This window comes from Martes martes (assembly GCF_963455335.1).
Source record: "Martes martes genome assembly, chromosome: 2".
Lineage (NCBI taxonomy): Eukaryota > Metazoa > Chordata > Mammalia > Carnivora > Mustelidae > Martes > Martes martes.
In genome coordinates this window covers 71,602,535-71,617,021 of record NC_137889.1, presented here as the reverse complement: position 1 = coordinate 71,617,021, position 14,487 = coordinate 71,602,535, and the positions used below count along the sequence as shown (strand labels likewise).

At 36.0% G+C, this 14,487-nt stretch overlaps 1 protein-coding gene across 1 annotated transcript in view; it reads right to left on the bottom strand.

Annotated features, from left to right (window-relative positions):
* DDX60 (DExD/H-box helicase 60) overlaps positions 1-14,487 on the bottom strand; it is a 116,586-nt gene that overhangs the window by 28,921 nt on the left and 73,178 nt on the right. The window contains exons 27-33 of the mRNA XM_080796705.1: positions 13,400-13,547; positions 11,705-11,857; positions 9,427-9,531; positions 7,068-7,268; positions 2,373-2,477; positions 1,969-2,110; positions 220-341 (exon numbers count right to left, since the gene is read on the bottom strand). Coding sequence (XP_080652831.1) covers positions 220-341; positions 1,969-2,110; positions 2,373-2,477; positions 7,068-7,268; positions 9,427-9,531; positions 11,705-11,857; positions 13,400-13,547 — 976 coding nt within the window. The remainder of the gene's footprint in view (positions 1-219; positions 342-1,968; positions 2,111-2,372; positions 2,478-7,067; positions 7,269-9,426; positions 9,532-11,704; positions 11,858-13,399; positions 13,548-14,487) is intronic.

Here is a 14,487-nt window from a genome sequence, read left to right as displayed (position 1 = left end):
CTTATTTTTTCTCAAGAAATTTAGTCTTTTGATATATTGATATGGAGCAGCTTATGAATCAGAGGTTAAATATAACAGGGAATACAGAAAGAACAAACTATTATTCTATAAAACAAATGAACCTTATATTGATAAAAATCCTACTGCTGCTGAATCATTTATGATAGGAACTACCTAATTACATTAATTATTTAATGTTACCAGAAGCATAAATTTTACCTTTGATTGATAAAACTTGACGGTAGTATCCTGGAACTTTGCTGGAAGAAGTCTTCTTCCAAACAGATTTGCCAATACTAACACTAGCTTTTCCATAACATCTTGAGAAAAATGTTTTGAATCTACACAAAACAAAGCGTCTTGTTATAAAGGTTTAAAAAAAAAGTGCCAATCTGATTTTTAACATTTAAATTGGATATTATATTGCATTTCATTTCATGAAAACTGAAAATAATGTAACAAATATAGCAACCAAGGAATGACTGCTGACAGTTTACATCTGTGCCTTCTTTTTCATTCTTGCTACTCCCACACTAGTTTGGACCAAAATCATTCCAACCACAAATTGCCTCATCTCCTTACCTGGATTCTACCCATCCTCCTCCCTTAACTTCAGGCCATGATCAGTTTTCCTAAAGCATTTTATGATCCTGTCTCTCACCCATTCAAAAATCCCTATTTGCATGTCAATACCTCATAAACAAAATCCAATCTCCTTAGCTTAGCATTTAAGGCTTTCCAAAATTCAGCTTACAAATAACCTCCCAGCCTTATCTTCCTTCTTTACCTTATTGCCACTCATATTAAGGTACAATCAACTTGACTTTCTATCCTTCACAACACATGAGCATTAAACTGCAGTGATTAAAAAGGTTCTACCTTTAATAAGTTGGGCTCTAGACTCAGACTACTTATATTTGAATCTTGGCTCTGGCACTTATTAAAACTGTGTGACCATGGTGATTTATTTAACTTCTCTTTATCCGTTTCCTTACTTACAAAAGAGTGATAGCCATATCATATGCCTCATAAAGTTATCAAATTTTCTATCTCCATGATTATAATACCATACACCCTCCCACCCCACCCACACACATACAGCAATGAACACAACTGTACTTCCTGTTGCAGGAAATTATTTCTTCTCTTACAGAGCTTTTGCAGGGACAGAATTCCCTGAATAACCTTGTTTCATGGAACAATGCAAGTTCAGAGCATAATGAACTGGATTATTGCACAAAGTAAAATTTTGCTATCCATTTATGACAGAAATAAAGCAATGCTGTGAAAGGCATTGCATTTGCAAAGCATTAGGAAATATAATAAATTTAAGTACCAAAAAGAAAACAGGTCTTTCAGGGACACTGTTTAAGGGTCTAGGCCTTAATTATAGAAATAAAATGTTTTTAATTTTAAAAAAAATGTATTAAATGGAATATTAGGTGAGCATAAAAATGGAATTCACAAAAAATTTATGATACTGGCATAACTGTATTTCAAGGAACATAAGATTCTGGATTGTACAATTAATACATCAGTTATTTAAATATACAGTTATATTCTATGAGAATATGATTGGAAGAGAATATTCATAAATACTAATTGTGAATATTATATTGAACATAACACCTGCCTATATCCCTTTTCTATGATGAGCACATATTACATTTAATTAGGAAAAATATTTATTTAAAAAATCACATATTTTTTAATATGTTCTGAGTCCTAGAGTCCAGAAATCACTAAAGTTCATAAGAAACTGACATTTAGAAAATAGGTGTCACAAAATATGGCTATCTCCCATATGATCAATATTAGTAGGTATACAAAACTTTATCTAATTTTGTATCTCTAAATTATCTAAATATTAAATTGTGTTTTCTATATAGAAAAAATTTTCCTGAAGTGCTAGCTTCACTATGGTCTCTGTTACTATTTCAAGATTATACACACAAACATCAAGCTTACCTTTCCTAGTTGGCTGACAGAGATTGTGGAAAAGGCCTTTTACAAGGAAACTGACAAAAACAAGATTAGAAGGCTCATGATAATGCAAATGTGATACAAGTCCAGCAAACCCCATTGGTTTACCTTCTTGATCTAAATAGCCCTAAAGAACAAAAATAATTTATTAGTTTGACTCAATGCACCACATCCATTAATTAATAACTAACATTAAGTGCTAGTTTAAAACAGTATTCAATGCCATTATAAGAGAGATTAATAATTGTTACCTGGGCCAAGTGTGATAATTATATTAAGTAAAGAAATATTAGTCACTGGATATAATCTTCTAAAGACCACAATTCAGCAGGATAAAAAGTAAAGATAGCACCATTCCTATTTCACAAAAAGGCAAAAAACAATCATACCTGTTTCACAAGGAATTGCAAAGAAAACAAGAAATAAAGTTTTAACATCTCCATGACTCTGGGTTTTTTGAAGGACAGCAATGAATGCTTTAGCACTGACAGCACCTTTAAAGAAGAATATGTTAATTCACAATGTTAGTTTTATGAAATATATTTGTAAATAATGATACAGATATATTGTAATTTAAAATTTTTTCTAATGATGTTTTGACATCTTAAAAAACCTTTCTGAAAAAAGAAACAAACAAAAAATCTTTCTGGTTGGGGAGAGACTGTCCCTTCCTAGGCTAGCTAACTCCTAAAGATAACAACTTGCCTAAAAGCACGCCTATCATATACAAACCAACCAAACCCAAGTTTATACCCCTAACTACTTCCTTCCCTAATTCTCACACATCTAGCCAATACTTTTGGTGTCCTAAATCATCCCAGAGGCAGGTAAAAGGTGACAAGAGGCCACCTGCTCAGCCCAAAACTCAGCAGAATTATTCAAACTAGCCAGTCCTAAACTGCTTACTCTGCCCTGTCTTGCCTTTTCTGCAGAAACTTACAAAGGCAGTCACCTAAATTTTCATGCTGCTCCTATCTTTTGCCTCCTGACCAGCTTGGTATCTTTCATATATAGTCCCACATAGTGTGCCCTAACTCCTGTCTCTGAGGCTTATACTTTATTCTCCTGAGCTTTACCTCTGTCTCCTCTTGTCACTGCACCTATCACATAAAAGAATATATAGCAATAGGATAGCTATTACCGATATCTATTATACCACACAGATTCCTGCAATAGATAAGATTCAGTTAAATTTCACATTATTTGCTTTATCATCTTCTTACATGGCACATCCTTCCTTTAACAAATAGAACATATAAAACAGAATCATCAGAAATGAAATATTGCCAAAAGATCTGATAATAAATGTGAACCCCATTTACGAGCTTACAGCTCTTGGCTCATTCTGGAGGAAAACAAGATTTCCTATTATATTCACTTCAGTGTTGCGGCAAAAATAATAGAATAGGGGTGTCTGGGTGGCTCAGTGGGTTAAGCCTCTGCCTTTGGCTCAGGTCATGATCTCAGGGTCCTGGGATAGATCTCTGCTCAGCAGGGAGCATGCTTCCCTCTCTCCCTCTGCCTGTCTCTCTGCCTACTCATGATCTCTCTCTCTCTCTGTCAAATAAATAAGTAAAATCTTAAAAAAAATAGAATAGGCTATTAAAACAAAAATATTAAAAATATTGCTTTGTTTCTGGTGTAAAACAGCCCTGAGGTAGCAGTTCAGATAACTGTGAGCTGCCCACTAAAACATCTATGAGGTTCCAATAAAGGAAAATTTCCTGACATCACCAAATTTAAGCCTGGCTACCACTAAGCCTGAGAGTTTATAGAGCCTAGGAACAGTCTGTCCTCACTGTAAGGCCAGTGGACTATGTGAAAGGAAGCTGGGAGGATACAGATGAGAGAAAGAAGGGAGATAGGAAGGGGGATATAATGCACATCACTTTTATTTTAGGATGAGTCTTTTTGAGAGTGTCCAAAATGCCCTTTCCTACTTCCTCTCTCTCTCTCTGTTGCTTTGCATTTAGCCATAGATGGCAACAGCAAGAAAACAGCTGAGTAGTAGGAGAGTGAGCAACTCATGGTGATTCACTGTAATCTTAGAGATCTAGACACATAACTAAAGTCGTACTAAGATAGTAAGGACCCTGACAGAAATGTATACCGTAGTTTATAGTGATGAGTGGCATCCATATGATAAATGCAGCAGTGAGACTGGTAAGAGTAGATCAAGGAACTTTCAGTCCAGAAAAGCTACATAAGTTTAAAATCTACCAAACACTAACATTTGAGCCAAAAGCTGTTCAGCTACCCTCACATTTAATAGAGTATTTGAATAGCACTTAGATGGCCAGAGAGAAACCAGAGTGAAATCATATATCCTATTTTTTGGCAGCCCATCCAACTTAAACAAATGTACCTATATTCAAGTGAGAAAATAGAAAAACCCACAAGAGATCAACTCTTTATAAGAAAACTGATCACCTTGCTAAGATACTAAAATATACTTCAAGTATTTATTAAATGTCTGTACCAGGGACTAAGACAAGCATCTTTGGCCACAGAGTGCTTATATTCCAGTGAAAAATATAGAGAAAATAAATAAAAACATGATAGATAGATAGATAGATAGATAGATATTAGATGCTATGTAAGGAGTGATACATGCTATGTATAAATGAATACTGATCATAGTGCAGCGGACAGGAGACACATTTACAAATTTAGAAAGAGCAGTGACAGTAGGCTTCAGTGAGAGTAATGTTAAAGAAAAACCTTGAGTGAGGTAAAGGAGTGAGGCTATGCACATGTCTGAGAGAAGATATTACAAGCAAAAGAAACAACAAAGCTATGGTCCCCAGACTATAATGTGTCTGAAATATCCATGGAGCAGGTAGTAGGCTTGTATGGGAAATCAGGAAGAGGTTAGTTCAACAAGATGATCAGGGATCAGTTTCTGTAGAACCATCATAAGAACATTGACTTTTATTCTTAAACAAAAAAAAAAAAAAAAAAGGAAGAAAGGAAGAAAAGAAAGAAAGAACGAATGAACAAAAAAGGGCTGGGGGGAAGCTGACCTGTAAAAATTGCTTTCTTTGTGCAGCAAAATGTTTTTTGAAAAATTATTTGGCATCCTTAATGGATGCCATAAGATGTGACCTCTACAAGACAAGGCAAAACAGCATAAGGTAAATGGACAATTAAAAATGGACACTAAAAAATACTTTATTAACATGTAAAAGAGTGATATAAGAAATAGTGAAGAATTTCAGGAAAATTAAAATTCCAGTAGCAGACTTAAAATCCACATGTGTATTACTAAAGAGTAGAACACACTCTGGATAGCAGCTTCAGTAATGTGAAAGATAAACTTCACAGGTTCTCTTATAATTAAGAAAAACATAGCAATGGGGTACAGAAAAAGAATTTTTGATTTAAAAATATAACTCTTCCTGATAAGAAACTGAACAAATTAAAATAGAAGCAAATACCAAAGATCTAATTTAAGATATCTCTTCTTAGCTCTAAAACTACTTGAGCATTGTCCAATGCCAATGTATGTAATATAAATTTTATGTTATTTTTGTTTTACCACAATTTTAAAAACTGAGCCTGAAGCTTCCTATGAGCATGCTTTATGTAAACATAAAGATTAAAAAGTCTTAGCATATAACTAAAAGGTCAATTTAAAAAATGACCCTCAAAACAGAAAATTCTGGGGAAAAGAATTTGAAAAATAAGGATTTTTTTAAAAATTCATATAAATACATAGGCAGAAAAAAATCAACTACAAGAAAATAGGAATTACATGGCTCTACTAGGGGATACTAAAAGAGTCTACTCCACTGTAACAGTATATGCCAGGGGAAATGAAACTGTCTTACTTTGATGTGAAGAGTAGAGGGAATATTCTAAAAATTGTATGTCCATATTTGAGCCTTTCATGTGTGAAGATTACAGACAGATTTTCTCAAACATGCCAAGGCAAAGAAAATAAACCACTCTAATAAACTTTCTTTAAAAATCTTTTAAAGCTTGCTAAAAGATACATTCTTCTCTCCTACACAGAAGCAAAAATTAAGAATGCAGAAATGGGGAACTTTTGGTCTAAAATGATATGTGCTTGCTCTGTAAGACATCAGCAACATAAGAGCCAACTCATCAAGGAAGTCCTGAAAGACTCCTCACATTGACTAACAGTATCTGGTTTAATTGGTCATACTAATCAATATACAAAAACAATACATCTTCATAAGGATGAAAACCAAATTGTTTCATTATGAATTTTAAATCTTCCATTGTGAGATCAGACACAAAATATTTATCTCAGGAAAAGCTTCAGGAAAAGTTTATAGTCATATCAATCAATGTCTAATCAAATATATCAGTGTTTGAAAACCAAAGGTACCCCTATGGCAAATGATAATATGACTGTCTTCAGATGATGAGACCTAGTGTGATTTTGCTTTCTTTCAACCTTCTGCATTGATTAAATATTCTTTCATGAATTTGGGTTACTTTGTTTTTTTATAAAAAATAAACTCTTTTATTATGAAATGATCACAAGAAATCGTGTTCCTTTTGAAAATAGAATCTAACCCAGATCTTTTAAAATCTATAGCCAGGGGTGCCAAGGTGCCTCAGTGGGTTGAACATCTGACTCTTGATTTCAGCTCAGGTCATGATCTCAGGGTCATGAGATCGAGCCCCACATCGGGCTCTGTGCTCATCAGGGAGTCTGCTTAAGACCGTCTCCCTCTCCCTCTGCCCCTTCTCCCACTCATGCTCTCTGCCTCTTTCTCTCCGAGTAAATAAATAAAATCTTTAAAAAATAAAATAAAATACAATCAATAGCCAGCACCCTTAACTACTATAGGACAATACCAATCACACATGAAACAAGTAATCTTTCATTCCAAATGCTCAACTAATACAAATTCTATAAGTGATAGAGGAGACAAACAAAACTAATTATTATTCTCCCACTCTGCCCCAACCCTATACTATGCAAGACATTGCAAAGCATAAAAACCTCTGAAACTTAAAAGTTATTGCTACAGACTTCTAAGAAAGAGCAAACCTAACCACAGCCAAGCCAGCAGTGAAGACTCCACCTCAGAAAACGTCAAGCTCAGTACCTTTGCTTTAGCATCCTCTGGGTCGTCTCCCTTGGAAGCCAGCAGCATGAGTCGCAGGACCAGGGTAATGCCGAGAGGGAACTGTCCTCTCAGTTCAGGAACATTGGATTTAATGAGTTTTTCTATTTTGGGCAATGGAATATCAAAAAAATATACATCTCCCAGCAGGTCTTGACCTCGTCTTCCAGCACGTCCAGACATCTGGAAACAGAAGAGAATCACAAAGTAAAACTTCCCTAGATACTTTCTCCATCAGAGTATAAGAATTGGGCCTTTTACATAGGGTTGGAGCAAGTACATTGTACATATGCCCAACCATCACAGAAACAGAACTTAAAATCCAACTGTGTAGCACTTAGGAAATTTACCGTGGTTAAGACAGAGCTGAGAATGAGAAATTTATCATTATTATGTAATTATTTCATGCCAAAAATTATGTTATATATTTATATCATGATATACAGATGGAACAGAGCACAACAAGAAGACTAGACCCTAATTTCAAATTCACTTATAGCTGAACTAATTACACCAATTCTCTCCTTTCCCACTTTCTTTCCCTTGTTCTTTTCTCACACACCAGTGTGTTGCATTACAAGTCACCATGAAAATTGTACACAAATTGAGGAATACATGAGTAAGATAAAATTCTGAAATTCTACTTGTAGAAAACAAACTCTTTCTAGAAGCGGTATTAGTTCTCATATATTAAGTGCTTAGAAAGTGCTAAATCCTTTGAACTGTTTTTATATAGACCTCACAACAACAACCATATGAGGTAAATATAATCATTATCTCCATTTTACAAAGTAGAAATAGGGGCAAGAGGGATAGAAGAAACTTGTCTGTAGTCAAACCCCAGAAAGTGGAAGATCCAACTCACACCCTGGCATTTTGACTCCCAAGTCTATCATCTGAAACATCATAACACATAGTGGAAAATGCTATGTGATTCCCAAAGATGATATAGGAGAGGAGAGTTCATGCAGAACACAGCCCCAGGAGGAGAAATCAGAAAGACAGGGGTTAGTAAAGTAGTGAGAAATAAGAGGGGTGTTATATTGGATAGGAACAAAGCCTACAAGAATAAGAAGTGTTTAGAGAGAAAAGGAGGAGGGCATTTTGATAAAAACTTGAATGTTGGCCCATACCTTAAAAAATAATCCTGCTAGCAGAAATAGTCATCAAATATTCTAAGTGAAATAAGGCAAGCAGAGAAAACCAATTATCATATGGTTTCACTTACTTGTGGAACATAAGGAATAGCAAGGAGGACATTAGGAGAAGGAAAGGTAAAATTGGAGATGGAGATGAACCATGAGAGACTATGGACTCCGAGAAACAAACTGAGAGTTTTGGAGGGGAGGGGGTTAGGGGGTTGGGTGGGCCTGGTGGTGGGTATTGTGGAGGGCACATATTGCATGGAGTACTGGGTGTGGTGCATAAATAATGAATCTTGGAACACTACATCAAAAACTAACGATGTACTGTATGGTGACTAACAGAACATAATAAAAATATAATAAAAAAATTAGGGTGCCTGGGTGGCTCAGTGGTTTAAGCCTCTGCCTTTAGCTCAGGCCATGATCTCAGAGTCCTGGGATTGAGACCTGCATCAGGCTCTCTGCTCAGCAGGGAGCCTGCTTCCCCCCTCCTCTCTCTGCCTGCCTCTCTGCCTAATTGTGATCTCTCTCTCTGTCAAATAAATAAAATCTTTAAAAAAAAAATAAATTATTCTTGAGCAGGGAAGCCATATGAAGACTAACTAAACTGTGTATGGGACATAGAAGAGTAAGGAGAATTGAAAATCAAGAGAACTGTTTTAATAATACAAGGCCAAGAATGTATGATGAGAGATAGTGAAGACAGAAATTGCAAGGCAAAAATCAAATACATGTAGGAGAATAACAAAGTGGGCTTGGTAATAGGCTGTGTATTGGGAGCAAAGAAGAGAGAAGTATTAACTCCAGAGTGCAAAAACACGTGCACAGGAAATGAATGAGTAAATGTTTATCTAGCATCTTTGATATGTATCTTTCTTACAAATAACTTCATTTAATTCTTGCAAATGCTGTGGGGTAGTAATTATCACCCTTATTTTGGAGACAGGAAGAAAAGGGTCAGGTGGTTAAGATCTATCTCACCCAAAGTCACATATCTGGTCAATGATGGCCACATAATTCTACACTCATGTGCCTACCACTATACCACAGCTAAACCAGACAGTCAGGCATGAATGAATGTTAGGGTGTGGTAGCACATGAATTGCAATATGTTCTTAAACTAACAGCTCACATTTTTTACCATTTTATGGCCATATTTTCATAAGGCAATAGTGAGTGTATGCATATTGCAATACCTGTCTGTAATTTAAAGCATCCAGATAGATTGAGTTTTGAGCAAAAACCACAGATTTGCAAGGCATGTTGATTCCTAAAGCAAGTGTCCCAGTAGCTGTCACCACCTAGAAAGAGGATAAAACAATTCTTCATGAAATAGTATTTCAGTAGAATGCCAGGTACTTACTGAAACTCTCTGCTCTTCAATTGAACCCCAGTGGGAAAGCCAGAGATGGCCTACTTGCTATTGTTCCTCCACACTGACAAGAGTACCTGGCACATGACAGGTGTTCAGTAACTATTTCTTAATGAGTGACTAAAAAAGGGAATTTCCTCATGGCAGGGTAATAACACTTTTACAAAACCCCTTCTGGGATACTGCCCACTTCATCCACTCCAGCTTATTTGTGAAGGTTATTTCAATGGAGATAACATATGTTGTAATAAGGGCAAAACACAGTTTCATCCCCGCCCCCTCAGTTGCCTTGACAACTGACCAAAAAGGAGCAGGGCAAACTTTAAGTTTCTTAAATGTTCCAACTTTTGCTCATTTTCTCATATAATTTTGGGCATTTCTATTGGTCCTCTCTTTCTCTTTACATTGTCATATATGTCATGTCTTAAAGGTAATATTTAAGTATATGGAATAATTTTCTCTAATTATTCTATAACTGAGGTCTACATTTGTGAAAATGAAACACATGATTTATTAACTATTTTTCTAAAGTTCCTTAATAAAAACAAAAATGGAAAAGTAAGAACATTAAATTTATATTATAAGTAGAATAAATACCCTTTTTAAAAAATGTGTTTTCTCTAACAAAGCTATCACTATTTCCATATTGCCTTTCTAGAGTGATCTAATTATTCATTCATTAAACTAATAGTAATTAAGGCACTACTACTTAGCATATACTATTTTAGACATAAGATATGCCAATCAAAATACATGAGCCTCTTTTCCTCAATTTATAAGCAAGCAGAAAATTTTGTCTCTAGTTATTGACCTTTTTGTTTAAAGATTATATTTATTTGTTTGAGAGAGAGAGAGAGAGTTCAAGCAGGGAGGAGGGGCAGAAGGAGAGGGAGAAACAGACTCCCTGCCAAGCAGGGAGCCTGACTCAGGGCTCAATTCCAGGATCCTGGGATCCGGACCTGATTGGCAAAATGTTGAGGAAAGTTAAAAGGTAATTTTTTAATCTGGATAAAAACCAAAATATATTATTAACAACATTGCTTAGCTTTTCTCTTAACTAATAACAAGCAACTTATTTATTTTAAAAGTCAATAGCTAGAGGGGTGCCTGGGCGGCTTAGTCGGTAAAGGGGCTGCCTTCGGCTCAGGTCCTGATCCCAGGGTTCTGGGATTGAGCCCCACGTCAGGCTCTCTGCTCAGCATGAAGTCAGCTTCCCCCACTGCCTCTCCCTCTGTGCTCTCGCTCTCTCTCTCTGAAACAAATAAAGTCTTAAAAAAAAAATACTACATAGAGTAATATCCTCTCATTCTCTCCTCTCCTTCCCCCTGCTTTTGCACTCTCTCTCTCTCTCTCTTTCTTTCTCTCACATATACAAATATAATATACATCATACAAAAAATCTGATACGGAAAATTTAAAAAAACTCAGAGGCTATTCTTAAATACTGCTCAAGATTTAAACTAGGAAATTATGTTAATCCTTCCTATAGATTTATCCAGACTATCCCCATGCATCCTCATGTAACATACTAAATATGTAAGGGTTGGGTTTTCAAGCTATTTAAAGTAATCTTCCTCTTGTCCATTAGTGATGGGAGAGAGAGCATTTAGTAGTGACTCATCTAAAACCTGCCAAAATATGAAGTGGGCCCTAAGGAAGTGATACATTCTTGCTCTTACTTCAGCTATTATACTGAAAAAAGATTTGACCAAAACCTATTGTAAGTGTCCTCTAAGCCCATGAAAGAATGTCTGTAACCAAAATTATACAAACAGCTGACAACATTCCCTAGATACTATAAACGAAAAAGCAAGAGATTGTTATTCCAAGATAATAATATTTACACTTCATTGCAGAAATACTTGGACAAGTTATCTATTTAGGGAATAGTTAAATTCTTGAAAAAGAGATAAACTGAATGATAAACTTCAAACCCCCTCCCTCAATTAGATGAGATGGAAGAATATGCAGTGATATCATGAGTTGTAAAAAAAAATAAAGGATATAATTAGATGAGAAAAAAGTTACTATTTTTCCCTTTCATGAACATTCACTTTCATATAGACACAGCTTCAATTTTTAAAATGAAAAAATTTACCTACCCTAATAAATCCTTTCCTAAAAAGAATCTCAACTAACTGTTTTTCTTTGAAGCTTAAAGAGCTGTGATGATAGCCAATACCCCTTTCTGCCAAAGCCTTCAGCTCTGCACCTTTTCTTGTGAATTTTACTCGATCAAACACCATCTGCAAAGTCTGAGAGAAATAAGAGTATTAGCGATTTTGATAATTTATCTAAGTTTAATTTAAATCAGAATAAAATATTTAAAGGAAATAACAGTCATATTTTGTCATAGTTTTAAAGAAGCACCGCTGCTTGAAATTGACTGTACATGAGCAAAAAGAACATTTTACGGCAGCAACAGTAACTATAGGAAATATTCCCAAATCTTTGAACAGACTGTCACTGACCCCACTTCAGGGGTGACTAGTATGGACAAAACAGTAGATGAAACACCCAGAGGAGGTGTGAGTGTATGACCTGCTTTTGCCTGGGGGAAGTCAGTTCTCTATTGGAGCCTTACAAGTTCTCCCTACGGACTGAGAGAGAGAGAGAGAGAGAGAGAGAGAGAGAGAAAGACTTCTCCAGGAAGGCAGAGTGGGCTTCTTACCCCATATAGTTTGGGAGTGCTTACTTCTCTCTGTAAATCATTCACAAATGGCCTAAAAAACAACCATTCCCTAAGGGGGAAATCCACTTGTATAGAGAGTTATATGTATAAAGATAAACACTGTTTATGAGGGGGAGATAAAAGAAAGGAAAAAAACAAAAAAACAAAAAAACCCTGAGTATCCAAAAGCAAAAGACACTTCAGTTGTATAGTCATCCATGCAATGGAATATTGAGGAGCTATTCAAATGATGATGCAAGGGGTGCCTGGGTGGCTCAGTGGGTTAAGCCTCTGCCTTCGGCTCAGGTCATGATCTCAGGGTCCTGGCATCGAGCCCCGCATCAGGCTCTCTGCTCAGCAGGGAGCCTGCTTCCCCCTCTTCACCTGTCTCTCTGCCTACTTGTAATCTCTGTCAAATAAACAAATAAAATCTTTAAAAAAAATGATGATGTAAATTCATGGTTATTAAAAAGTTTTCAAAAAAAAAGTATACAATAGAACTCGGTGTGTATGTGTGTGGTCATAAAAACATATAAAAGGTTCATTCAGAAGGGCAGTGATTACTTCTGATTGATGGCATTGTTTTTATTGTTACTAATTTGTATTTTCAAATTCATCTACCTTAAGAATGAAATGTTTGCATTAAAAAAAGTTTTAAGGAAAAAATGGCATAGCACTTTTATATATTTCAATGTCTTTTGGTAGAATGTTTTAACTATAATATAGACAGCTTCTGATTTTGACAAATTCTGTGTACATTGTACATTATTTAAAGAGTATTGAACCACATGTACCCAAATATTCAAATGAGACATGTGGAATTAAAGTTTAGAATTCAGGCTGTGAAAAAGCCCTTCATGATGGAAAAAATAATAATAAAAAGACAGACCCTCTCAAGAGTTCATTGTTAACAAGAAAGAAATAATCTCTAAAACCTCTCCTCTCCATTTTAGACATGTTCTGCAGAGCCCTAAAGAGTTATGTGTAACTAGAAGGTCACACAGAGAGAATTCTATTCTACTAGAGATTGCATTTAGTTATTACATTCAACACTGTCTATAACTGAGAAATAATGGCTGATGAGTAAAGTCATTTCCTAGAGGAGTATTTCATTCCAAGAGCTGACCTCGGTGTCTATCGCTTTTTGATTAGCATAAGTGCACTCTTGAGGGATTTCCAGGTTCTTCTCCAAAATCTTGAGTAGATTATTATGTTCAGCTTCATGTATTAGCCTTTGATCCATTTTTCTGGGATTTTTCTGGCTTTTTTCATCTCTGTTTGTAAAAATAAATTTTAAGTAATGAATAGTCAGATTTGGCTACCATAGTGAGCCGGAGACCTCCTAGATCCCCTCATCACCCATTCACTCACTCTCATATACATGTGTACTATTTTGACTCAGACTTCCTTTTCCATGTCCTCATTAGCCTCTGTGACTTGGGGTCCTTCACTAAACATTTTCCAGTGTACCCATATTTTCCCTGAATGTTCCCTCCCCTCCCTGCTGCAAGTAGCACTCTTACCAAAGTCAGTTCTCCCCAGATGACCTCACTTCCCCTTACCAAAATGGTAATCATTTTCTCTTTTTCAGCCTTCATGACACCAAGCATGGAGGTTAGGTAGGTGTCCCCCTTGCTCCACATTGCCAATTTCAGGCTATTGTCCTTCTCTCCTTGTGGTAGAGGCTATAACAGCTTTGAGTTTGGTTGCTAAGGAAGGGATCTCAGCTACCCTGTTCCCTGGAGAATTGTCCTTAACTGACAAGAGCTTCCTAGAAATGCCTGTGAGGTTACAACCTCTCTTGGGAGAGAGGAAGAAACCTAAGGCCGGTAATTAACTAATATGAGGTACAAAAATCACCCACGTGGACTCAAGCTGGGACAATTCTGTGATGCTCCCAGATGTCCCTATTGGATGAGGCTCAGGCATGCACATCCACACATATTTTCTTTACTTTCTCCCCCTCCTCTTTTATTTTTGCTTCTTTCACTTTCCTATAGGTCCCTCATGAGCACAAACTTTCAATAAATCACCTACATAGATATCCCCATCTCAGAGTGTGCTAGTGAAGAATCTTACCTCAGGCATAGTTGCATAAACCCTGGCTATGTCATCAGACTGTATTATCCATTACCTCTCAATATAATGACCTTTTATAGATACCCAGATCACTTACCCCTTCTTTAATTGTTTTCACTTTGTCTCTTAGTTGTG